Raw genomic sequence first — 26,844 nt, forward strand, 5'->3', positions numbered from 1 at the left:
TTGTGCTGTGGGGATGGTTTGGTTGAAACTACAGCTGGTTATAAGGCAAATTAAAACTATAAAACATGACAACAATCACGTGATTGGTGGGTATGCATGATTTAGAAGTGCACTGTAGCCTATAATACATTCATATAGACAACCAAGACTAGTATTAATATTAAAACGTCTATATAAAAAAGAATAATGTACCACATTATCACATGATACTCGTTATAAAGTTCTAAATGATGGATTTCTCAATGCTACTGTAACTGACAGACCATGCATCTTATAATTATGTTATTGAGGATGAAAGAGCTGACCTAATAAAAGCGACAAAATTTTATATGGAGCATCAATTTGCAGCAGTTTACAGTGAAATTAACTATGCATGCATCAATGGTGGCTGCAATTAGTTATCAGAAAAATGTGACACTGAACAGTCAATTGTACTGTGCAAAGTAAAAGGGGTTCCTCTGTGTGCACACTATAGGTGCTGATGTTTCTCTTTAAGTCTTAGGGCAGAGCAAAGACCTAAACAACCATGTAGGAGAAATTGTTATAGTAATGTTATTGGTTATGCTCTAATTCTCTCTCAAAGCAAAGTTTAGTTTAGAGCAAAAAGTAGTAGAGTAAAAATACATTTTGAAGTGATATTAGAAACATGGTGCAGAAAGGTAATTACCGATGAGCCTAGTGACCACTCAAGATACATTTGTTCTGTGGCTAGTTGTTAGTATATGTGCTGGCACTGAAGTAGAAAAGGTGGAGGGGTCCTTGTGACACCATCTGCAACTGCGTCGGGCTCCCACCTTCTTGTAACAAGTATTTTACTACACTTTTTTAAAAAGCTGTGATTTCTAACAACAGCACCATAGTGCTTGGGCACTATGGCAAATCTTTCTCAAATGTTATTTTTTTAAGATACGATAAGATTAGGTCAAACTTCATTGATCCCACTGCTGGGAAATTTACAGTTCTTGTTAAACAGCTCACAGAAACATTTAAGGTGCAAGAAAGAGAAATAAATACAAAATATAAAACAATTTCAGATACTACTTGTGGTGGAACGCACTAATGAGCATTTACACCAGCAGATTGTTATACCAGCCTTTTGGAAAGATATTTACTACAATGTCCAGGCTCACTGTGGTGAAGGGACATATTTCTCAGAGCAACAGTCTGGCTCACTTGGTTTCTGGATAATTTTCAACGATCCAATACACAAGTTTATGTAGATGACCAATATTAAATTCTTCTTTGGAGCACAGAAACTGTGCGATTATCTGTCAGAAAATCTGTTCAAATATATCATATGAATTTCATACATACAATTAGCCACCTGTATTATTCTGATCTTGCCAAAACATGCAGGCGATTGTTTTTTTGGGTCTTCTGCTGCTCGAGAACATGAGCCCTCACATTGTTCTCTGTGTTCTTTAACATAAACACACACACACACAGCTCAATATGTCATTAGTCCTTTTATGAAAACATTTTATACACTTGCACATGTAATACCAGCTGCCATTCACAAAGCATAGGATATAAGCTTTGACAATGCATCAAAGTACTATTTTGGAACAAATTAAGAGTTAATTTGTTCCAAATTAGTTTCAAACACAGTACTGAAACCCATCTTGACCATCTATATTATAATTACAATAATCCATATGAAGCACCTCACATTGCTGAACCACAATAACCTGTAGCAATTAGTATATAATCAAAATATCCTATATAAGGAAAGTAATAAGAATTGGCACAAACAATTATGCAGGATTGTCAGAGCCTGCTTGCAGATAACCTCAAAAGGCAAGAACAATTTGACTGAACACCTTTTTGCATTTTTACCTTTGTGTTGAGATTTTGAAGATCACAATTTCACATGTATCTGCAAGTTAATAGTGTTCGTAGTTCATTAGTAAGGTGTAATTTGTCTCAGAAACTAAAAAGCCTGTCTCCTCAGAGACATTAAAAGTGCCAAAGTTAGAGTATCTTAAAGAAATAAGTAAGACTAACCTATTAAACTCTGTGAACATTTGTTCTTGCTTCATGGAGAACACAACCTATGGCAATCACTGAATATTGCATCTCTATGACAACAGTTAGTGCAAAATATAAATTTGTCAAACATACAAACAAACATAATTATCATTTTTAATCATAGCCAGTCATATATTTATTTCTGCTTCAGTACTTGGCTTTAGTAACTATTAACAATTTTTAAGTTAAAGCCTAAAACAAGCATAAAAATGTTAAGATACTTCTCTGATCCAAAATGCATCTTTTTCAAAACATGAGGGTTAACTTCCTACGCTTGAGAGTAACCTTAAAATGAATTTAGCTAAAAGTTCATCAGCAGCTTGTGGCATTAACCAAAACCCTCTGTGCTGTGGTTCCAGAGCCCTCACAAGTTATTTAGTCCGCTGCACTTCATTTGCTAAGAGGCAAAGAGGTTCCTCATCTTTGACAAGCAACACCTTTCTTTCTGCTTTATAAAGTGGCTCAATGTAAATTAGACCATTTCTGGACAGGCTGGCGACAACAGCGTCTGTTTTTCTCTCTCTCTCCTCACATTTGGAGCTTTTTTTCGAAAGCTCTTTGCTGTCAGAGAACGCAGCTTTCCATCTGGTTCAGATATACGTCATGCGTTGGCTTTGGCGAAGGCCATTCGCTCTGACACAGTTTTGATAGGAACTCCTTTACGGGTCACTTTGACATGGATAAAAAGCGTGGCCGGGGACAGACTGGAACCATCTGCCTTCAACAGGTGAACATGTCGATAACCTGAGAAAAGAACATGGCATAAATTTTACACAAAGCCTGCAGCAGTGATGACTATATTATAACACGTTGGGGATACTTTGATGAGCACCTGTCCGTAGGCTTGTGAAAGGTAAAGTAAACTGTCCCACAAAGTCATTTTTGGATGTGTGGTCATGGTCCTCCACTACAAACCGCACCAGAACCAGATCAGGGACCTGCAGCTGGAAGCTCACAGTGCAGTCCCACCGTGGGTTAAAACCTGTAGAGGGAGCACAAGAGCTATAAATACATTATCCATCGCTGAACCTTTCAAGCAAACCAATCATGGTAGCAGACTGGCAAGAAGATAACATGTCAAAGATCTGCATTGTGTATAAAAACCTAAATGATGCTAACCACTGTTTTTACATCATATCAAACTAAGACAACTAGGAATGTGAATCATTACAGTATTACTTTATCCTAGGGTAATAACTTCTGATAACAAAGCTGCATGAAAAATTCTGCTTACAACATCTATGTAGCGAATAAACAAAGGTTGTTGCTTAAATGGAAATTCAGAGTTACCATTATTGTCGATGCGTTGTGTTTTTTGTTTTGCATTATCAATAGCCACTCCATGAATTTCCACCCACACTTGTGGATCCACAATGGAGCTCGCCTTTTCTGTGTTGATTTTTGGCAGCTGCTGTGCAGATATTATCTAAAAAAAACAAAATAAAGTCGGTTAGCACATGAAATGCTGATTGTATTGAAGTTCTACTGAGGTCAAAACCAGTCAATTTTATAAATCTATATGAAGATGTTCATTCTAGACAGAGGTACACCCTGCTAGCACCTCCACACATGTGCTGATTAGTAGACAGGTTTCTCCTATTACCAGGTGTACACAAAGTAAAATTTACACTTGCATTGGCAGATTTTATTGGAGCTGTGAGGACTGTTAACACTGGAAGACAGAACCAGAGCAAGTCTGGTTTGGGCGTGTGGTTTAAATTAATTAATTCATATAATTCCTTAACTGCTAGGACTAGCAATTACCACTCACTCGTATAGTCAGCTGGGTGGGGATGTGACCAGGCCCTCCTCCTGTGTTCTCTGGGTTAAAGTTGGATGTGGGGCTGCACAGGAAGCTGGGTTTGATGACGTATCCACAGCGACCGTTGGTAAGGAAGCAACCCTGGTTCAGGTCCATCTGTTCCCCGGGGGTCTGGAAGTTTAGAGCCACTACACAGCACAAAAAGAAGAGTGAAATCATTAACACAGAGAGTCAGATCATACATGTGCCAACAGAAGCATTTCAGCATGATTTACAGTCAGTGAATCAGTAAAGCCCAGTGACATCAATGTGTTGTGATGTGGCAGCACTAAATTCGTGCTCCCTAGAGAGTCTAGGGAGCACTGACCGCGTTTACTGACCGCACAATGTTTTTCAAATTAATTGCCTTAATTTGCAGAAATCACAAGAGCTTCCTAACTTCTAGACTAGAGTACTAACCCATCTGGCAGCCACAGTTCCACATTTCCTGGGGATCATAGTTGGATGATTGGAGGCGCTGGCCAGAGGGGTAGATCCGGCTCAGCTGCCTGCTGTTGTGTCTTACAAAAAGCTTTCCTACAAATGAAAAGACAGAAAACCACATGCCATGATACATTGGAGGCTGATTATATTTTCTGTAGAATCAGCAGCTGCGAAGCTACAATGTCAAGATGCAATTATTTCCACTGTTGTACCCGAGTCTTTGATGAGCCTGAGGGCCTCACTCTCAGAGAAGGAGGACATTTCATTCGGTGGTTTTTCAGACACATTTTGAAAGCCATGAAACGGGACGCTCTTGCAGTACACCACAAGATCGGATAGCTCGGGGCTCAGTTTAGAACTGACCTAGGAAGAGCAAAGGCAAACATAAAAGAAAACTGGTCGATTAACTGACAAGTCTGTGTTAACAGCTTCCCAGGCTTAATGACAAGTCCTCCTGAACTGACCTTTGCAGGGTCTTTCTTGGATGTGTTCTTACTGCTGCTTGCTAGTTCGTCGTCAGAGCTTGAAGAGAAGCTGGCACAGCTGCTGGTCTTGGCCATCTGGGCAAGGTGAGGTGTGTGCTTCTTTCCTTTTATCAGAATACGGCCCTTCAGCTCCTGCAAGGAAGATCATCGGAATAGCTTTTCCATTAGAAAATGAGACAGCCAGAGCTCTTTGTGTCTGGGTGTGTTTTGTACCTCAGGAGAAGGCAGCTCTTTCAGCGGCTTGTCACTGAGGGGCTTGGAGAGCAGTTTGTTGCCCAGGATGGTGCGGAGGTGTTTGGCCATGACAGCCTGCTGCTCCACAGAACAGTGGTTCTCCAAGGACAGGATTAGAGGGTATGGGGATGCCTGCAGGGATAAACACATGAGAACCTATATGCCAAGCCATTAAAAGGCAATTAGATCACATAATAGCAAAGCAGAGCCTAACACTGTAACACTATAGCATGTCAAAACCAAAATACTGCAGGGTTGCCTCAGAGCCAAGTATGTAACCACAAGAAGTGCAGGAGGCTGTGACGGAGAGAAGTCTGATTGACTTCTCACTTATTTCAGCAGCAGGGAGGAGGAAGGGTATGGATAGTGTCACAGCTGAGCATTTACACCAGTAAACAATCACGTACCTTGAAGGCATACTGGGCGATGGTTTGAATGACCTCTTTAAAGGGCACTTTGGAGGTGAGAGTGTGGCCATGGTAGATGACAGGTTCACCTTTATCTCCATCCCAACAGTCCAGCTCCACGCAGCGACAGCCCTGATTCAGAGCCCTAATAGAGACAGTCACTTAAGATATTGCATGATCATGGATGAAGAAAATCTATATAGCTGTTTAATGTTTGTAATGATGGATGAGTTTTTCTCTGAATACCTGATGTACGGCTCAGTGCTGCTAGCACTGGTGACTTGGTCCTTGGTAAGGTAGGTGTTGTGCGATGAAGAGATGAAGTAGTGGGCCAAAGGACGCGTCATGTCCTGGTAGACTCTGGCATGGTCAGGATTAAACACATCGTTCTCCGCTGAGAGCATGTACATGGTGAAACCGTTCTGAGTCATTAACTGGTTCTTCTGAGCTGCAATAAATGCCAAAGTGTTTCCATCAGGTCATTTATGTTAGTGGGTTTCTCGTGAGCAGTAGTAAAAGTTTATGTAATGCATTGAAACAATATGAAAAAAGCGTTAGAATACATAGAAGACATGAGAAGACTTATGCTAAATCATAGCTTTTCTCAAAGGGATTGAGCTTAACAGTCGAGAAAAACTGCATTTTTATTTATTTTGACATCATTTATTGTAAGCTGTCATTGCAGTGTTTCTGCATGGCACAGAGTCAAACAGTGTTGAAATCACTCTTTCAGCTCTTTTACAGCAACAGCAACAGTTTATGTTTTATTATTTTGCTCATGCTATTTTGTGAGGCAGGAGACAGTAGCAATGGGAACATTCACAGTGTTTATATGAAAATATTGTGGGTTACTTTAAATCCTTTAATGAATGCTGTTGGTACATACCCCAATCATTGAGCTCATAGGTGAGTATGAGACTCTGAGCATGATTCAGTGAGGCATCCTCGCCTTGGTCTCCCAGGAAGTCGCGCAATTCAGCAGTGGAGAGCACGCAGCCATTACTAGAATAGTGTCTGAACACAGAATCCAGCTCGGGCCTCCGTAGCAGTTCCCTGCAGAACTCCTCAATCTCTATGTGATCCAGACGGCCATCACCAGATCGGTCACATCTCTGGGCAGGGGAATAAGTCAAAAAAAACAAACAATTGAAGACACAGAGAGAATGAAGGCAGAAGAAAAATCAGACACAGCATCCTTTTACTTTGAAAGTGCTTCAAATTCCCTGTAGGGAAGGCATGTCCACAACAATTCAACCCACAACATAAACAACATGGTTCGCTGAGTCACTACTGCAAATTGCATTGGGATAGAGCATAAAAAACAACAATTCAGCTGTAATAGAGAGCTGAGGGCCATAGCAGGCAGTAATCCCCAAAACGGCCAAATAACTAGCTCTTGATTTGTGGTGGGGGAGATAAGAAGGAGGGGATAAAGATGTGGAGGGGGTTGGTGGATGGCTTGCTGCCGGCTTGATAATTAAACACAGACTCTGGACTCCAGGATTTCAGAGAAATGACAGTGATAACCGTAGCTTGCAAAAATATCCCAAAGACTACACCTCTGTGCTTCTCCTCTCCTTCAACTTACATTACTAAATGTGCTTCCACAATTCAGCTCATGATAATTATATAGTCTACTGTATCGATGTCATACAGATTCAAAAAACTCACATGACCCTAACCTTGAATAAGGCACGGGCATACTGCTCACTCAGGTCAATGTTGATCATCTGTAGCAGCCGTTTGACCTCATCGTAGCTCATCTTGCCATCCTGGTTTTGATCTGCTCGCCTCAGGTAGCCCCGGATCCAAGTGTAAAGAGTTAAGGAATAAAGCCAGACTACACCTGGGGATAAGGCATGTATTCAAGGCAGTTTTTGGATTCATAACAAGTGTTTATTTGTTATTGCACACTTGCATTTTATTGTTTGCCCTTGAAGAAGGTTCCTGAAGAAGGTTCCTGTTCAATGTCTTTTATTTCTCACTTTTTTAGTCCACTTGAAGGAGTTACTGGAGTGAATAAAGGCTGTTCTAATATTTACTCCCCCCGATTTCTTCACACAGGACAGAAGCCTGTGTTCTTTTCCACAGTATAGGGTTTTACAGTATACATTGGAAAGAAAAAGTATGTGAGTATGTAGTTTTCTGCATTAATTTGTCATAAAATGTGATCTGATCTTCATCTAAGTCAACAAATATAATGTGCCTAAAATTATAACACAAAAATCCTGATCTGTTATGTCTTTATTAAAAAAACAACCATCGAAACCTCATAGTGGAAAAAGTTGTGAACCATTCAAATTAATTCTTGCAGAACTGCTTTAGCTCTGTCATAATCTTTGGACGTCTCATGTGTGGCTCTCTTTAAGTCGTTCCATAGCATCTTTATTGGGTTGAGGTCTGGGCTCTGACTTGAGAACTCCAAAAGGTGGATTTTGTTTTTCTAAAGCCATTCTGTTGTGTGTTTTGGGTCATTGTCCTGTAGCATCACCCAACTTCTACAGAGTTTCAGCTGATGTGTAGACATTCTCAAATTATCCTGAAGATTTCTTTGATACATTTAGTAATTAATCTTCCTCCCAGTCACTGCAAGCTGACCAGGCCCTGATGCAGCACAGCGGCCCCAAATCATGACTTTACGAGTGGGATGTTTTCACAATGATATGCTGTGACCGTTTTATGCCAAACGTAGTGCTGTGCTTTCCAAATAGTTCAGTATTAGTTTCATTAGTCCACAAAACATTTTGCCAATACCACTGTGCAGTGTGCTCTCTGCAAACTTCAGGCGTGCAGCAATGTTCGTTTTAATAAGCAGCAGCTTCCTTCATGGTGTCTTGCCTTAGACACCCTGCTAGTTCAATGTTTTATCTGCTGTAGACTCATGAACTCAGATGTTAGACAGTTCCAATGATGCATTCAGATCTTTGGCTGTCATTAATGAGTGTTTGTTGTGCTCTTGGGGTCATTTTGACTGACTGTCCATTGCTTGGTAGAGTAGCTACAGTCCCAAAGTGTCTCCATTTGTAGATTGCATTGCTGCAGACTGCAGTTAGACTCTTTCCAGCTTTATGTAAATCAACAATTCTTGATTGTAGAATCTCTGACAGCTCCTTTTGGCGAGGTGAAGTACATTCTTTTTGTGCTGAGCAAATTAAAATGAAAATGTTAGAGTGTTTTTTCAGGGTTCACATACTTTTTCCACTTGAGGTTTGTTCTCAATAAAGACATGAAAGATCAGAATTTGTTTTTGTGTTATTATTTTAGGCAAATTAGATTTGTTAATACTTTCAACTTAGATGACTCAGATCAAATTAATGCCGAAAGCCTTGAAATTACATTTTCTTGCCACTATATCTGTTTGTTGACCTAGAGAACTTTATGAATATCATAAAAAAGATGCTGGTATCCACAAGTACTCTGTTACCTTTCTGGTTTTTGTTTGACCATATTCTGTTACGTTTCTATTGCCACAAAATATTGTGAAAAGTTCAAAATAAACAAGAAATTGATTTCTTAACAGATATTGTCCATTTATCCAAAGCCAGTAATATTTTCCTTGTCTCGTAAAAAAGATGTTCCTACAGTATGAAACTAAACTGCAAATAACAAATATGTTTTGTTGACTCCAGGTCTCTGTTGTGCCATTTCCTTTAGCTTTGTACAGTTTGGTGTTACCTGTGCGTGCAGTAGTGTAACAGAGAAAGCCCACACTTTCACATTACACATTTCAAGTTCAATATCACCTAGGTTACTGACTGGCTGCTGTATGAAACAAGATAATTATCTGCTGATTTATATGTTCACCAAACTAAAAATATATCAGCAGAGAATGACAGAGAGATGAAGTTAACATTATAAACTGCCTGATACCTACACTCACATTATCCTCTGGCTACGAAGGATTGTAATTAACAGTGATAGTTGGGACTATATTTAGACAGGGCTTTTTATTGAGTCATTACCGCTCACCTTAACTATGTCGTGGGTGTGGAATGGCACATGTGACAGCAGAGTCAGTCACCATAGCAATGCTGCCTAAGTTACACTATATTTATACACCATATTTATTCTAGCATATTGGAAATTGGGCAGGATATTGGTCCAGTTTTTCCTTCTGAGTCATGCTGGACACTCGCTCCTTTAAAGTGCGGAGTCCTCGCACCCAGCTCAGAGCTTCATCCTTACAGTGGCACAGCAGGTCCAGGCTCTTTCTGGTTCCTTTGAAGATTACTGTGAAGCACTGGTTCTCTGGTACCGACCCAGACAGGGGCCTCAGCGCCTCTGACTGGCAGCCTTCGCGCACACACTCCACCTCTGTCACTGCGACTGGGAGAGGAGAAAACAGGTTTTGTGTTTTTCAGTAAACAGGTGGAGTAAAGCAGCTGAAGGTCGGGTGTTTTTAGGCAATCATAAATCCATCCCAACATAGCAAGTGACTGTGTAATATATGTACTTTAGTTACTCCCCAACAGATATTTTTAAACTTACAAGATGTGCAAATTAAATCTGGATCTTTCCATCTCTGCTGACAGACAGTGAACAGGTGCTTTTCATGGGTTTTTCATTAGTAATTATGTCAATGTGGTGACTGCAAAATTAACATGGCGATATTAAGCAAGCAAATGTATGTGTTCCACATGCATCTTGTTGTGAGCACTTAACAAAGTAAAAGCTGGAAGCAGGAAGCAGGTGTATGAATTATTAACACAGTCTTAATGTGACAGATCTATCAATTATAAAGTATTACTGCCCGTCCAAAAAAAAAGTCGCCACCTGGATTTAACTAAGCAAATAGGTAAGAGCCTCCCACTGGATAATTACTGCGTGGATGATTATTTTTCAGCTGGCAACAAGTTATATAACCCTCATGCAGTGAGTAGCTTCTCATTTCTTAAACAAATATGTCTGAAGACACATCCTGTGGTCGTGGAAATTATGTTAATCTGTTTCTGAAGGGTCAAATTATTGACATCCATCAAACAAAGAAAACATCTGAGGAGATTGATGAAACTACTAAACTGGGTTAAGAACAGTCCAATGGAAGAAGGTTGTGTGGTCTGATGAGTCCAGATTTACCCTGTTCCAGAGTGATGGGGTAAGAAGAGAGGCGGGTGAAGTGATGCACCCTTCATACCTAGAGTTTACTGTACAGGTCTGTGGGGGCAGTGCTATGATCTGGAGTTGCTGCAGTTGGTCAGGTCTAGGTTCAGCACCGTCTTGTGCCAAAAGAATGAGGTCAGCTGACTACCTGAATATACTGAATGACCAGGTTATTCCACCAATCACTGTTTTTTTCCCTGATGGTACGGGCATCTTCCAAGATGAGTGGTTCAAGGAGCATGACGCATGATTTTTACACATAGACTGGCCACCACAGAGTCCAGACCTTAACCCCATTGAGAATCTTTAGGATGTACTGGAGAAGACTTTGTGCAGTGGTCCAACTCTCCCATCATCAATACAAGATCCTGGCAAAACGTTAATGCAACTCTGGACGGTAATAAATGTTGAAACACTGCAGACAGTGTTGGACATGCACTGTATAATCTACTATGTGATGCATGAGTTATGTTGTGTAAAGACATAAAAAGACTCTCCACAAAGATCAGTCACAAGGCCACCATACCAGACCTAATTCTGCAGTAATACAGAATAGTATTATATGTACCTACAGACAAGCCATCTGGAAATGTCAGTAGTTTTGCAGGTATTTAGTCATAAACCAAAGTAGAGTTGGATTAACCAGTCAATTTTGACTATTTTGATCATTGATTAACCATTTCACTTAAAAAAGAGATGTTTTCTGCCAAATTTGATCATCAAATTATAAATAAAATATTCTGTTGCTTTTGAACTGCTGGTCACATCACTTTGAACTGTGAAGCTTATATGTTTCTGTTTAAGGAAAACTATTACCAAGTTGACCTGTACACCAAATGTATATCCATCCTCTTATATTGGTTTTTATCTATGTACAGTGTGATTTTGTCTGAGGAATCACAGCCCACGGTTGAGATTTAAAAATTGAATTGATTTACAGAGCTCTGGTAAGTGCATGTAATACTAACCCTGCAGTTCAAACAGCAGCCAAATCCAGACACATACTGGCTACTAGCTGATCCTGGCCCCACAGTTTCTCTCAGTCAGGCAATAAGCAGCGTCTGTCCTGACAAGAACGTCTTTCTTTAACTGAAGGTCATCAATTTGCTCCAAATTCCTTATCTGTGCTTCTCCCAGATACATGGCAAAAGTGACATGTATATGTGCGTGCACTGCAGAAAGTAACAAGTGTTACGTAAGTGTTAAGTGTTAAGGAGCTGTAGTGTTCTCTGTGCCAAGTCCATGTAAGTATGAGAGCCACTGCGCTAAAATGCAGGCGTCAGATCACACTGGAACTGGAGAAGCGCCTGGAGCTTGGAAAAGAGGAACCAATCCAAGACTGGTCTCACACAAACACACAGAGATATGCTCAGCAGTCTTCAATTGTGCCATTATCAGTGTTTGTCCTCTGAAGTGGTCACCCAGTCCTCGCACAGCTTGTTGTCATCATTGTGAGCGACTGTTGCATGCTACCGCTCTGTGTCTATTAGTGGCCCAGCTGCAGCATAATGAAGACGGCCTTCACCACCCACTGACACACAAACCTGCCCATGCAGCCAAGGTTAAGACTATCAGGTTATTCCAAGAGGAGAGTTAGCTACAAAAAATACAAATGTTGCAGCATACGTACACCTTCACCAGCATTTGTACATTCAGTCTAGGGATTTAAGATCAGCTCAATGTCCCTGCACAGTCGTCTAATCTCTATCTTCTTGTATTATGTTCTTTTCAAACTATTTGTGTAACCGTAATTTAGGCTCCCAGTGTAAATCTGAGAGGCTTTGATAGTGATCAAAAAACACATCCTACAAACTGACCTCCTCAAACCGATGCCCTGAACTTGGTCAAAGACATTCTTAGGTTCACCATATGGGCTTGGATACCAATGTCCCATTACAGCTGGTAGACATTCACTAACTACACATAACATATGTGACTCCTGAAATGAAGTAAGTAACTTGATACACATTAAGCATATTGTGTATTGAGTTATTCTTTGACAACGTCTTACTGTGAATAACTGAGCACTAGCAGTTTAATTATTTACCTCACATGAGATACCTGAAATACTCCAGTTTTTAACCTTGTAAATAATTGTACAGTATACTTTTAACAGGCTACAACTGATTTTAGGAGCAAAATGCATTGTCCTGCTACATCTTGTTTCTACTTAATATTAGTTTCTGTTACATCTTATCGGATTCAACATATACCATAAATATTTTTCAGTTTGACCTTGTCTCGTCCTTTTCTTTCCAGTTAGAAATCTTAAACAGGAAGAAAAGAGGATTATTGTTACTGCTAACTTAGCCTAACCTCATACATCAGAGTCCCCACTTATACCCATGCAAATACTACAAACCACAAACAGTGAGTCTGTGGTAACATGTACATTATTTATCTTGTCATATTTTTAAATTTAAATCTGTGCTTTAGGAACCACAAACGAAATTTCATGGTTGGTTGCTGCTGTCACTGCTGTCACTGCTGCAGAGATTTTTTAAAAATGAGGCAAACACAAATGAATCTTCATAACTTAATGCCATTAGCGTTAAGTAGGAATGTTGTGCTTCCTGTCCTTGTACCAATCTATAACAAGCTGAACAGCAAACAAACAGCAAAGTAGAAATGAGCCAGAGTATAAATGGACAGTATAAACCTCCCTCTGCATTGGTTCCCTTTTGTTTTTGATTTGGCGCATGTTTTACATAATCATTAGTTAGCCAGGTTGCAGAGCCCATGATTAGTCTCCTCACTCACTAAGAAAACAAGCGTCTGATTTAACAAGGCAAAGTAGAGCAGAGGGCATGAGATAGAGCCAAGTTGTTAAAACTCCACAGCCCTGAACAATAAGCAGACTGAGTGTTCACACTGACTCAGTTCCCAGTCTGCACTGGACTGGTGCAAGGCCTGTTGGTCTGTAGATAGTTCCCCTCAAGCCACGGCCTTTTTCCCAAAATCTGATATTGCTTAAGTTTCCTCCCTTTTGATCGCAAAAGACCAATTTCTATTCATGAGCAGTCTCGATTTCAGAGCTCGGTTCTCATAACTGATTCCCTTTTCCTCTTAGTCCTTCCATCCTGAGTCTGCTCGAGCACGCTGTCTGTACTCTCCCTGACCTATGAGCCAAGTCTCACTCGTACTTACATGTCTGCTGGGACTTGGCCTTGCGGGAGCTCTTGGTGGACTCACACCACACGGTGAGCCCGTCCTCCAGCAGCCGCAGGTTCCGGCTCTTCTGCCACCTCGAAGAGCGAACCTTCACCATGTTGGAGCCCTTCATCATCACACGTATGTCGTCATTGTCCAGAAGCCCTGACGAATGCAAACACACAAAAATGGAATTAGTTATGAGAACTGTGAAGCAAAAGGGAAGTTTGTCTGATGTGAGGTCAGATGAATTAGTTTGAAGTTGAGTCACTGTGTTATCAGCAAGTTGAGCTTCTCTTGATTTTCGGCTGATTTATTGTGATGACAAACAGACTTACTGTGCATGAGTTCATACTGTGTCACAATACTGGCAAACTTTGAAGTACCTATTAACACATGACAAACAGCTAAGGCAGAGGTGAAAGGTTAGTCTTGAAAGTACTTAGTTCTATATTAGAAAAACCTGCTGTATACAGTGGGTGCTGCAATGAAAGATTACTAATTTAGTAGCAGCATATCTTAGAAAACACATCTTGTTGACAGTCTGCTCTCACAAGTATAGTAAATTTGCTTTATTTGCCAGGTTTTCATTTATATATGGTGCAAAACCTTGGACAGAATGACCAGCGTATTAGAGTAGTGAAGGTGTGAGAGATTCTTTATCAGTAAGAAAGTTTTCATCCAGTCTAGACTTCAGAAAAATGAACTATATGTGGTATGTTCAGGAGAAACCTGAGAGAAAATGAATGCAGAGATGTAATTCAACAATGATCATCAGTAGATTTATTTCCCTCATGGGGAAGGAGAAGGCCAACAGAGGCTGAAAGTTTCTAAGCGTTTGGTCTGGCTGTATTGTTCATACTAGTTCTCCCTAGATGTTACCATCGATGGAAATTTCATCAGGAATGATTTTGACACAACCATCGCTGCTTAGAAAAATGCAGAGCCTTTAGCAGGAAGGAATGAACCACAATTGAGCACTTAAAGGATTGTGGTTTGTTATAGGTAAAAATAAAAGATGAGAGCAGGAGTCTGTGGGATGCATAAGCATGCTGAACACACAACACTGGCCAAAGTTGACTGTAGGTTAAATCCCAGTCATGTGGCAACACTGAAACCTAAGGAACTATTCCTGTGTTTGGTAAATGAGTTGACAAGAAAGATTTTGTTCTTGTCAAATTCTTGCCAAAGCCAAATGGCCCTGGGAGAATTTATTCTTTGAATTTTTGCATGAGTTTGACTAAAACCTGATTGATTTTGGACAGTGACGTGTTTAAACAGCCGTTCCAAAGGTTCAGTCATGACAGACCCGGGAGGCTCCATGGGACAGTTCAATACTGTGGTGTAGACGTTTTTCTGTATTTGTGCTACACATGTGAAATGAGTGTAGATAGATAGATAGATAACAAGGTAGAAAGGGAAGAATGCAACTTAGAGGCTGAAGGATAGATACTATTTTTTTTTAAAGTTAGATATAAGTTATGAGCAGATAAAAACACAAACATAGAGTAAAGAATAATACACTGTGCACAGTAAGGTGCAGGAATGAGCCTTAGGCTTCCCTCTATTGCATGTACACTGTACACACTATTTGTATATAAGGTATTAATTTACAGAGATAATCAGAAATGCTTCCCAGTTAAGAGGTCAACTATCCTTCCAGCCATTATTTTGTCCTCTGAAGGGTCGTGGGAATACTGGAGCTGATTCCAGCTGTTACTGGGCAAGAGGCGGGGAACACGCGGGACAGGTTGCCAGTCCATCTCAGGGCAGTCATACAGAGACAGACAAACATCCACTCTCACATTTACATATTTGGCATTTCTCATGAAAAAAAAATACATCGACTTACTGATCAATTCTTAAACCAATGAGTAGTTTAAGGTGCATGCTCAGTGTAAGTAATGGTTTAAGCATTTTTTTTTCTTTGTGGCAAATTTGCTTTATTGTTTTAGGTACTTTTTTACTTTTATAACATATAAGTTAAAACAGTATGAAACTGTTCAAACATTTAACGTTCAAAACTGTTTTGAAGCTGTAAATTCACATTGTGACTGAAAGAAAAACCCTCAATATAACACGAGTAGTAGTTTTACAGTACAAGTATCACACACAGCTTGTTACTTTCTATATAGACATAATGCGACCTCTAACAAAGCAGGTTTTTTTCTAAATTAAAAGCTGTTGCACTTGTCAAATCATTCTTCAGTGCTTTGTCTCTGTGTCTCCGTTCTAAATCTATGTGCAGACACAGTTGACATGGCTTCTTTCTCTTTCGTTAAAATAACAGTCCAGTCCTCATACTGTCTGTGCCAAATGGCTCGTCAGGGGCCCCCGGAGCTACAGCACAACAGAAACTGCTCTCAGCTCCCTCCCCCCGACCAGAGACAAACTGGATGCAGCTGAGGATTTCTCCCCCATCACAGTCAAACACAAAGAATCCCCCATTCCAGTCCTCTATCCATAACAACCTGTTTTTCCAAGCTGTCACCACATGCACGACACTCCCACAAGCAGTGCACACGGACATAATGAACTGCAGCTCACTGATTGTGCTAAGCCCCAACTGCCTCTGACTCACCCTACAGCGCAGCTCCGCCTTTTCTTCTCGTCTCACCATCCTAAACCACCTTCTAGTTCTCCTACCTGTGTTATTTCAGTAGCCAACTGAGCCAGAACAAGTCTGCACTTGTGTTCAGCTACACCATTTGTGTCACATTGATCATTTAAACAGAAATGTGTTCACATTTTGATACACTATGTGCTTCAAACTTTTTGAAATCGAGCGAATGGACATACAGTATTTATGTCCTACACAACTGAATCTACTGCAGAAATGCTGGTTGACGTCCACTTCATCAGAAGGCTAAAGTCTTGCTGATGCATTCTACTGCAAGAATTTCAACACAGCACAGCAGCTGGGCTGGGAGACGCAGAGATGTATGGATCGATGTTGCGCTGGGGCTCACCAGGGGGTGAAATGTGTCTGCTGTGCCACCGCGCTGGATCAGGACAAGATTTTGTGCTAGTTTTTCGACACTTTACTGAAAGCATGCTAAATTTGATGTAACTTCAAGGAACAGTAAAGCAATAATTTAACTATCTTGTATCATAAATACATTTCTGGCATTTTTTAAGAAACCCAGCTGCTGGAAAACTGGCTGTAAAAACCACTGCCTCCATAAACATGGTGCACATTGACATATCACCACCAATGGACAGAAATGGGTCAGGTGGCATCTGCCTGTTTTTATCTATGTATGGCAGTTGTAGCATGCATATTTTTAGCAGGGGGAAGTTTTATAATGTTAAGCTTAGTGTGTTATTATTAAAACATTTGATAAGTCCCACAACACATTACGTACTGCTGAGGCTGATAGAGATTCTATTAGTATTGCTAAAATTTGCCAATGAAGTGTACTGGATGAATGAAAAGTGTGACGTGATGATGGGACTAAATGAAACACCAGCAGTTCTGTGACTTTGAGTTTAATATAAAAATAAGAAGAAGAACAGCATTGGACTGATCAAAAATGTAACCTTGATGATGCTAAAGTTAAAGCATCCCTAAAGTGATCACAGTTCATCCTGATGATAACAGAAGAAAAGTAAGAATCATCCTCTGAGAACTATAGAAGTCCCTACAAAACTCTGTGTGAGCCCTTCGTGTCAATGTCAAGATGTTTAACGGGATAAGTAAGTGAACATGATGAGTCGTCTTCTGAGGACCATGAACCTATATTACAATAAATCCAATAGTTGTTGAGATATTTCAATCCCAACTCCAGCACCCAACCATCCAGCATGGCTTAAAAACTGCAAAACTGCTGAATAACTTACAGCTCGACTTGTGAAAAAGGAAAAAATGGTTCTGCTGGATCAGCAGTGAGCAAACATTTCAATGAATCCCATACGGCATATTTCTCCAAGGGTGTATCAGCACTGTGAGCAGCAGGGGGGAGCTTTCAAACTGAGAAGAAGATCAGAAAGAAAACAACCCAGTCAGCTGGTCGGTAGATTGTGTCTGCATGAGTGCTCTTCACTCAGCCTCACATACCAGCTCCTCCTCAGACACAGGTCACGTTTCTCTCAGCATAACAACTGTCACGAGGGACAGCGAGCAGCGATTCCACACTTGAATAAAGATAGACAAGTTAGGGTGTTGCTGGTTTGATATGGGTGATGGGCCAATTGCTAGTTTGTCTTTACCAGAGCTGCCCCCCCCCCAAGGTGGGTCAGGTGGCAAGTAGATTTAATCTTAATGCAAGGTCTGATCCTCAACAAAACGCTCCAGTCAGAGAGTTAAAAAGGTGGCCTGGCGAAAGCGCACTGGCGTTGTGCCTCTTAGTGGCACCGTCTGATCTGAGAACTCATTCCTCAGAAAAAGGATTAGAAGCAAATCGAGTGTTTTGAAATTCAGAATTACTGCCAATGTTTTTTTGGACAGCAGAGAGCCGAACACGAAAGCCACGCAGCCTCTTTGTATGCAATTAAAAAAAAAAAAGCAGCTTTCAGTTACACACGTCTTTCGAAATGAATGACACATTATTTTATTAATAGGCAAGTTACACACTTTAGTCTTTAGTAATGAATGTTACATCACTTGCCTGCTCATTAATAAGCCTGATATGACCACACAGTGAGGAGGCTGTTCGTGCGACTACACACATGGAATTGAAGCAGTTATCACTTGGATCATTACCACGGCACTTTAAGCTCCTTCAAAAATGCATATTTCACTCAAATATGAGGCTGATTTACATCTAGCCCATCTGTAGGTCTTTTAGTTTCTGGGATTCCTTCTCTTGATGACATTTACTGATTCAAATACAAGAAATATTCATGAGAAAACCAGAGCTGTGTTGGTTTGGTAGAAAGTGGAAAGTTTTTTTTTTGGAGGATTTATGTTGTGCAGATGATCAAAACTTGGAATGGTTGCTTGATTTTGATGTGCTGCCTGGAAATTAGGGCAAGAGAGACCTCTCTAGAATGAATGATTGAGTGCAGCTATTTGGGAAGTTGGTTGTAGATGTGAACGTCTAAAAATGTGCTCTGTTCTTTATTACTTCAAAATAAAATAACATATAAAAATAAATAATAAAAATTCAAAAGTGTTGTCACAAAGCCATTCAGAGGAAGAAAGTCAGAGAACCCAGTGTGATATTCTACATACTGACATGAGTAACTACATTTGGGGCTCAGTGTAATTCCTGTCAGATGTCTTATGAATACATTGTTATAACACTCCAATAAAACTCAGAGTCAAACATCTTGGGAATTTACAAGAGTGCTGTGACTTTCTTTATTATTGAACTGTTTGTAGTATTGTTCAAACATGTGTACTCAACATCCTGAATCTGGTTTTATATACAGTGCAATGGCAATGAGGGTTGGTCATAATTCCATACAGTATCAACTACAGGTAATAATTTACCTGTGCAATCTGTGAATATGTGCAGGAGCTCCAGTCCAAACCCACAAAACAAGTCCTGGGTGTTGTTTGTGTAAATACGTTCCAAGTTAACAACATTGCCAAGAACCTCTGATTCCTTGAAATCAACCCCACGAACTCCAGTGGGAACATGTGTGGCAACAGTCACCTCTCTGATTCAAACATGAAATGACCTGATAACTAACAAATCTTTAGGTCTCAGTTATCTACAGTCCTACAATACTTTGATCAAAAAAGTAGGGCTGGTCCTGACGCAAGCACGTGACACCAAGCCACGAAACTCAAATAATTCCAGCGTCTATGACAAACCACTGGGTGTTTTCCTTTTGATGTAAGTGAGGATTAAAAAGCTGCTGGGAAGCAGTAGGTTGGAGGTCACTTTATTGAATTATGATGACACTTGCAGTAAGAGGTTGGAGCTGGCCTTCGTTATTCAGTGTTAACGGGATGCTCCAATATGGTGACGGGTGCATATTACATTCTCAGGCACAGCGAGACAGTTTCACAACTCAAACATCAGTAATGCTTAGTGCATAGTGTGAGAGGTTCAACATAGTCTGCTGTGGCAAAGTCACAGTCTCGATTCCTGCACACACGCTGCTGCTAAAACATGAATAACTCTAAAGTTATTTAAATTTGTTGGGTTTTATGGAACATTTTGGGGTGAAAATACCGTGTTTAGTATTGTTGTTAACCTGCCGTCAACAGATTAATAAATGTCCAGTCTTTTCAGGGATCCTGACAGGTGCTCTGTCAGTGCTCAGCAGGTGTCTATTTTGGGTTGAGGAGTGACCAGTGCATGAAGAGGCAGCAGCCTGTCAGTGCTGGACTGAGAGGGGAGTAGGCAGGGGATGGGAACGGTGAGGATCCTGAATCACACCAAAGGGGCCAGTGAGCAATCCGGCTCTTCATGAACACATGATCACTCCAGCTACACCCACACACCCACACACAGCTCATTTCACCTCAGCATGATGTGTTACTGACATGTCACCAACAAATGATGCCATTTTAAATAAAAGCTGTTAGACAAAGTGTTTTTCTTAAATAAAGAGCACCCCAATGCAGTGACATCTGAACTCTGAGCAACACCACCAACATGTCAGGACAGTAAATACTGACCAGAGTTTGATAAACAAACTAAAGAAACATGTTTTCAGGATCTACACTGCTGAATGGTTCATAAGTTAACATCATATCCACCATACACGTTATGTCAACAGAGAATGGGGGTTGAACTGTGACACATGATACTGAGAAGAAGCCACGGGAGAAAAGACACTTGTCTCCATACATGTCCCCACTGTCTCACATGCATCACTCACTTTTATCCCAGAGCCTGAACGACAATCGCGGTGTTTGGTCTGTGGTCAAGCTGAAGGGAAAGGAAAGGGAGATGTCCTTACCGAGCCTCCTGAGGGGGTCCGTCGTCTTCTCCCCAACTTTCTTCCCCTGCTCTCGGGGACTACACGACGACTTCCCGCTGCCAAGCATTACTTCAACTCACGGAAGCTCCAACAACAAATAACTGCAGGCTTCCACCTTAGTGGCTGAGGCTTCCCTGGCTGACTTTGGAAACAGGTCTGAGGGTGCAGGTGTCCTCCCTCTATCGCAGATTCGTGCTGCCTCAGAAACACACCGGGTACAGGGCGAGAGACAGAGACAGCGGAGCGCAGCAGTAATTCCTTTTCCACATGTTAAACAGTCCCTCCCCGGCGCTGCTATCCATGTCTCCGCGTAATATGACTCCCAAAATCGCGCATACTTTACGCACCCACACCTCCTCCTCCTCCTGCCACAGCCGTAGACTGTATATAAGGACAAGCGCAGACAGACTCGGAGACATATAGCAGGGACGGTCAGGTCCCCCTGCGCACACGGAACAGACCCATCCAGCGTCTCCAAAGCGCACAGGCAGCTTTGGCTACATATGTGTGTCGAGTTGTATAAGCTCGACGGGAACCAGAATGGCTGGTTTTAGTTGTAGTACAAGTTGCAATTAGAATATATAATGACTGACGAGTCACATATAAGGTTTAATTCTCTCAATGTTCATGTTTTAACATATAAAATAAGGGTGGATGTGTGGCCTCTTAATTGGCAAAGCGTTCACTTCTCAGTTCCCACCGTCTTATTTACATATATATAGAGCATATAAAGTATTTTAAGGTGAAAGACAAGTATGATGTAGTGGGTAGTTGTCTGTGCACTGATGTCACTGCAGAGTGTCCTGTGAGTTTTACAAAGCCTCTCTACTCGGGACTCTGCTCCCAATTAAAAGCTTCTTCTTAATTGAATTAGAGAAGAGCAAGTTTCAAACCTCCACCGGCTCAAAAAGCATCACATTTACACAGGTGTGTTAAAGACTGCTGGTTGAGGATGTGGCTTCCACCATAGAAACAGAGGACAGAGACCTAAACCCATTAATACCCAATAACGCAAAAATACTTAAGCCACTTGTTCCTGGCAGAAGAATTATACTTTTCATTTGACTTTTATTTATAAAATATGGTTTGATAAAACTTAAAGGAGTCCTGGTCTGAAGGTGACAGAACCAGTACAGCTCCTTTTGCAGCAGACGTTTCTCTTTACCTCCTTTTCACCTGCTGAGGGACATGGTTGATCCCTAAATCCTGAAGAGAAGCCACAGAATGTTTTACTTTCACAAAATGTAAAAAAAAAAAAAAAAAAAAAGAAAGTATGTAAACATCCTATTAAAATGTTTTCTTTCGTGGAGGACGGCCCAAAAAGTCCAGGCAGAAAAAAAAAAACCCTACTTAAAGGAGAAAAACATTCCCATTTAATTTATAATGCCAATGTATTAGGAGACAGCGCCCCCTGTTGGTTGTTTACTGTAACTGCTAAAGACCCAACAACAATCAATCCTGAATCAAATCTCTTCTGCGGCCATATGCATGTGCATGCAATGTGCATCCAAATGGTGATGCACGGTGTAACATTAGAGGTGGGAGACAGAGATGGAAAGGTGGCCACGGAGCCGGAGCACCGCCTGCCAACTAAGTCCTCGTGAAGGGGTTATTACAGAGCAGAGGGGCACAGCACTCAGCTGGGTGGTCTGGAGCTGGTCCTGTCATGACGGGAGAAGAAAATGTGATCTTCCCTGATCCCACAGCCATCCACCAGCTGACGTGGGATTGTGAGCACACATACATAAACAAGCAGGTTTGGCGGGGTGGGTGGAGTGTGCTTAAAAGTGATCTGTTTCTTTGCCTCAGTCATTTATTGCAGCTCATTTGTCCCGTGTGTGCACCTCTCTCTCTCTGTCACTCTTGCAAGAAAAAAAGAAAAAAACAAAAACAAAAAAAACACCAATCTGGACGTGCTGTGTTCAGGAAAATCTGAAGATCACTGCTGCCCATGCGTAGCTGGATATCAATCATTGACTAAATTTATGCTTCATGACTGTGTGTACACCTATAACAATGTCTATCTTTCATCGCTCTATTGCAGCCACAACCACGTTAGATAGGGTGAGATTAAGTCATGTCTGCTAATCCCCACAAGCTGTGATCTATGCAGGAGCAGCTTTGGTTCTGTAGCTGCACCGCTCCTTGGTTTGAGAATATGGGAACCCTTGGTATGATTTCTCAATCTCCATGGTCATTAGGTGTCATATTAACTGGAACACATCACCTCTTCCTCAAAGGATTCCCAGCTCAACTTGCTCATTTGCCAGAGCTGAAACTCTGCCTGCTTCTATTAGTAGAAACAGTAGGCCTGTGTTGTTTCTACTCACTGGATTCCCAGTCTTTGCAGAGAGGGACCAGTCACTTAAGTTACTATAACAGGTCACACACTGAATAAGCTGTTTCTCCCACTAACAGAAGAACACTGCTTTGTGAAAACTGTCAGGAAACTGTGTGTGTGCACACAGTGAAACATGCACATGCACAAAATTAAGCCAGTGTCCTGAGTAACTTGTTTCCAGTGGGACTCAGTAGTTCAATGAGCCATGTGCATGTAATAAATGTGCAATAGAACAATACAAACCAACACTGTTTTAATTAGAGTGTCAAAAACATTTTCACATTTTCCCACACAATATTAGAATTTTTGTTTTAAACGCGTTTAAAATAGTTATAAAAGACAGAATAGGCAGCGTTTGAGTAGATTGACAAGCGTGCAAATACTAACTAGAGTTTGCTAACGTTAACTAGCAGCCAACTAAAAGGCTTCAGTGCTGCCTTGCAAGACCAGGGACTGTCTACGTCCTGAAACTGAAATAGTTCTTCGAGGGTTTCATGTGACGGATAAATAATAACGACCGCTATTTTCTGATCTGGTCATGTATTTCTCCACAAGCCACGATCTATCATGTCCCGACAGAACAGTAAAAAATACTAACGCTGAAATTAATCGCAATTGTGTGATGGAAAACTCTCAGGGGAAACGTTACTTTCCAGCAATTACGCTGACCCAGTATAAACACACTGGCCTAGTTAGCAACCTGCTAGCGTTGGAAATGTCTGCAGCGTTGTTCATTTATTTTCTTGGGCATGCGTTGTAGCGACAGAATCTGTAAACAATTTCTCTAAATTAGATTTACTTTTAATCGTGTTAATCAACTTTATATGCGACGATGTAGTGTAGGCTATTTAGCATTAGCTAGCCTAGCTTAATGTAGAGTATGGCGTTGATCGTCATACTGGCCCCAACACGTTTTGCTTCGACTCATCGTGCTCAAACGTTACTTTTATTTTGGTTATAGTGCACATTGCTTTACACTTTATGTATTTATGCGGTGTTTAGTCTGGGAGCGACACCGCACAGCGCTCATTTACTAACTAACGTTAACGTTTGGCTAACGTTAGCTAGCTAGCTTATCCTTAGCTGTTAACACGACACAACAGTGTGAAACTACCACTGCGTATCAGAACATGGGTTCCGCAGAAATATTCAAAACTGATCTACACCACTCCGTCCACTCTTAACAGGATTATTGAGCAAGTGTGAGATCATCTGACCCACCCTTAACAACGAGGGGCTGGAGGATGTGGTCGTAACGGCAGCTTCACAATAAATGTCGTTTGTTTACGCTGATTCCAGACTTCCCCCGAGCCCGAGCCCCACAACGTATCACTCCGCACACCACACTGAATATTCATACTGAGACATTTAATGATCTAACTTGTACCAGAACGACGCGTTTTCATACCAGTAAGCATGAATTATATTTGCATTGTGAAATGGACTGTATTTACTTATTTTGTAATATGAACATTTAAAACGGACTAGTTTCGGTGAGATAGTTTCTTCATTTTCCGTAAAATATAGGAGGGGTTTCATTGTATTATCAGTTCAGTGTTAAACTCCGTAACGATTAAATTAAAATTAGCCCCGTTTTCTGTTTTATAAAATATGCTATTTAGTCTAAGTAGCGGAAAAATGTAATTTAAAAGTAATAAAATTAACTTGTATTTCCTAACTTTTACTTCTACCCCTATTTTTGGAGATAGTAGCGTCCATAAAAATGCTCCGGACTGCTTGCACAGTGTGGATTACGCACTTTTGATTGACAATGGGATTGTCCAATGAAAAAATAGTTTAAGCTTAGCAACAGCAAACTGCCCCTCTTAACCAATCAGCGAAGAGCGGGGCGAGCTTTATTGTGCTACAGATCCTACCATTTGATTGGTTAAAATGTATGTCGGTCATGGTAGACTTGTGGACTATGTAGTTTGATACGCAGACCTACGCTCGTTCTTTACTGTAACAAAAACAGCATATCCCACAATCCACCAGGAGTTACAAGCAGTAGCATGCGCACGGCTAGAGGCGGAGCTGCTATATAAACACGAGCTCCCTCTTATTGAGTATCACACTGGACACTGTTGTAATGGAGGAACGTCGTCACCGGGTGAACGACAGCTCTGACAGCATCGAAACAGTTAATGGTAGTTAGCGACAGTTGCTCTGGCAAACCCTCGGAGGAGTAACAAGTGTTTACTGTTCAGAAGTTTACTTTTAATTTGCGAGAGTTTGTTTTGAAACGCAAAAACGTCAACTTTTTTTTTTTTTAAAGGCTCATTCCAGAACAAGCGATATTTTTGTTTAAATCAAGTTTAACGCCTTTTAACGAACTTGGAAGCTCGGTTTCTGGAGCTTGAATAGCATCTAAAATGCGCTAAAGCGGAGCCATCGCAGCGGATCACCAGGATGACAGAGCCAGCAGAGAAGAGCCATCACCTGAAAACTTCGGGGAGCCCGTCAGGTGGGAGCAACGGAGACGCTTTGGAGCATCTCCCAGCCAGCGACCCTGGTGCACCAGTGAACGGCGACAGGGGGCGACAGAGAGGCCAGAAGCACCAGCAGCGGGCGGAGAACTGTGAGGATGTCAACACAGACAAGTTATGGCAAATTAAAGGCGGACAAGGGGAGATGTGCCGTGCTTTAGCATCCGGAAACGAGCTCCAGAAGTGCCCGATGGCTGCACAGCCCGATCAGAAAGCTGACGCTAAAGCAGCGGGCGACGGTGATCACACTTCACGGGAGAAAAACGGCGAAGACGGTCCGCGACAGGAGACTTTAAATGCGGTGCAAGAGGAGAGTTTGCATATCGATTCCGACACTGGCATGGATGCGCGTCTGGGCAAGAAGAGGCACAGGCGCAGGACCTCCAAAAAGAAGCGCAACTGGAAGCCTTACTACAAACTTTCCTGGGAGGAAAGGAAAGCACTGGAGGAGAGAGAGACTGTCAGGGCTTCCCGATTGAGAGAGGAGATGTTCGCCAAAGGGCTGCCAGTGGCCCCCTACAACACCACACAGTTCCTGATGGACGAGCACGACCGGGAGGAGCCCGATCTCAACACCGAGACGGGGGTCAGGCGGTCCTCGGGGGTCGGTGGCCGCATGGAGGATACGGCCAGCGAGGAGGACTTCTTCGACAACGACGAGGAGGAGGAGGATGACGGTAGCGGCGGAGGCAGCGACGGGATCGGGAGACCCGGGAACGCAGGTGGGGAGTTTCTGCAGAGGGACTTTTCCGAGACCTACGAGATGTACCACGTCGAGAGCCTGCAGAATATGACCAAGCAGGAGCTGGTGCAAGAGTACCTGGAGCTGGAGAAGTGCATGTCCCGGCTGGAGGAGGAGAACAACCGGCTGAGGCGCGCGGTGGAGCCCGGAGGTGTGCACATGGAGAGCTCCGAGGTCCGGCTCAGAGAGCTGGAGAGGGAACTGGAGAGAGTGAAGGCCCAAAACACTGAGCTCCTCCTGCAGAACCAGCGCAGCAAGGACAGGGGTCAGGTCGCTACCAACTAAAGGACACAGGTCAAGTAGAGACCCCCCTTTGAAAGGTAAAAACGTGGGACTACTGCATTTTTAAAACAATTTGTCATCAGTTTTCTGTAATCAGTTTGTCACCTGGACGATGAATCCTTGCATTGCAATGCAATACTTTCTATTTCTTTTCTATTTGGACTGTAGGGTGTCCTGTTGATTTATTTTTTTTCCAAGAACAAATGTAAATATTTCAAAAATAAGATTCTTTTTATAAAGAGAATGTTATCTGACAAATTCGCAGGTTTCCATTGACATACAGTTTCATTTTTGAATTTAAAAGCAGACATTGTTTGTTGCACCGCTCCCAAACAAACCCAGTAGCAAATTACAGCTAACTCATTGGGCCTGTTTTGCAAAGACTGATTTGCAGGAGTAAATTCCAGAGTGACCATTTTAACAGTTGTGTTAACGTAAGTTCAAATAAAAAAAAACAAAACATTC

At 41.6% G+C, this 26,844-nt stretch overlaps 2 protein-coding genes across 2 annotated transcripts; one reads left to right on the plus strand and one right to left on the minus strand.

Moving 5' to 3' along the window:
* Positions 1-1,447: 1,447 nt before the first annotated feature.
* On the minus strand, positions 1,448-21,006 carry plcd3a (phospholipase C, delta 3a). Its single transcript, XM_026359332.1, has 15 exons — positions 20,508-21,006; positions 13,647-13,814; positions 9,497-9,725; positions 7,082-7,211; positions 6,286-6,511; positions 5,646-5,847; positions 5,400-5,544; positions 4,972-5,124; positions 4,738-4,890; positions 4,486-4,636; positions 4,250-4,366; positions 3,800-3,978; positions 3,319-3,454; positions 2,861-3,010; positions 1,448-2,772 (listed from the first exon to the last, which is right to left on the minus strand). Exons 1-15 carry the CDS (start codon positions 20,593-20,595, stop codon positions 2,630-2,632), a joined length of 2,370 nt encoding a protein of 789 aa, XP_026215117.1. The 5' UTR covers positions 20,596-21,006; the 3' UTR covers positions 1,448-2,629.
* Positions 21,007-24,930: 3,924 nt separating this feature from the next.
* Positions 24,931-26,844, plus strand: hexim1 (HEXIM P-TEFb complex subunit 1). Its single transcript, XM_026360221.1, has one exon. The coding sequence runs from the start codon at positions 25,279-25,281 to the stop codon at positions 26,380-26,382; it is 1,104 nt and encodes a 367-aa protein (XP_026216006.1). The 5' UTR covers positions 24,931-25,278; the 3' UTR covers positions 26,383-26,844.

The sequence above is a fragment of the Anabas testudineus genome, chromosome 8 (assembly GCF_900324465.2).
Source record: "Anabas testudineus chromosome 8, fAnaTes1.2, whole genome shotgun sequence".
Classification (NCBI taxonomy): domain Eukaryota; kingdom Metazoa; phylum Chordata; class Actinopteri; order Anabantiformes; family Anabantidae; genus Anabas; species Anabas testudineus.

Bases quoted from the DNA above. Each gene is read 5' to 3' on its own strand.
- plcd3a (XM_026359332.1), bottom strand. From the start codon at position 20,595: ATGCTTGGCAGCGGGAAGTCGTCGTGTAGTCCCCGAGAGCAGGGGAAG. The intron at 13,815-20,507 runs GTAAGGACATCT...TGCATTCGTCAG, and splicing joins GGACCCCCTCAGGAGGCTCG to GGCTTCTGGACAATGACGAC. The intron at 7,212-9,496 runs ATATCCTGCCCA...AACTCTTTACAC, and splicing joins CAGAAGGAAAAACTGGACCA to TTGGATCCGGGGCTACCTGA.
- hexim1 (XM_026360221.1), top strand. From the start codon at position 25,279: ATGACAGAGCCAGCAGAGAAGAGCCATCACCTGAAAACTTCGGGGAGC.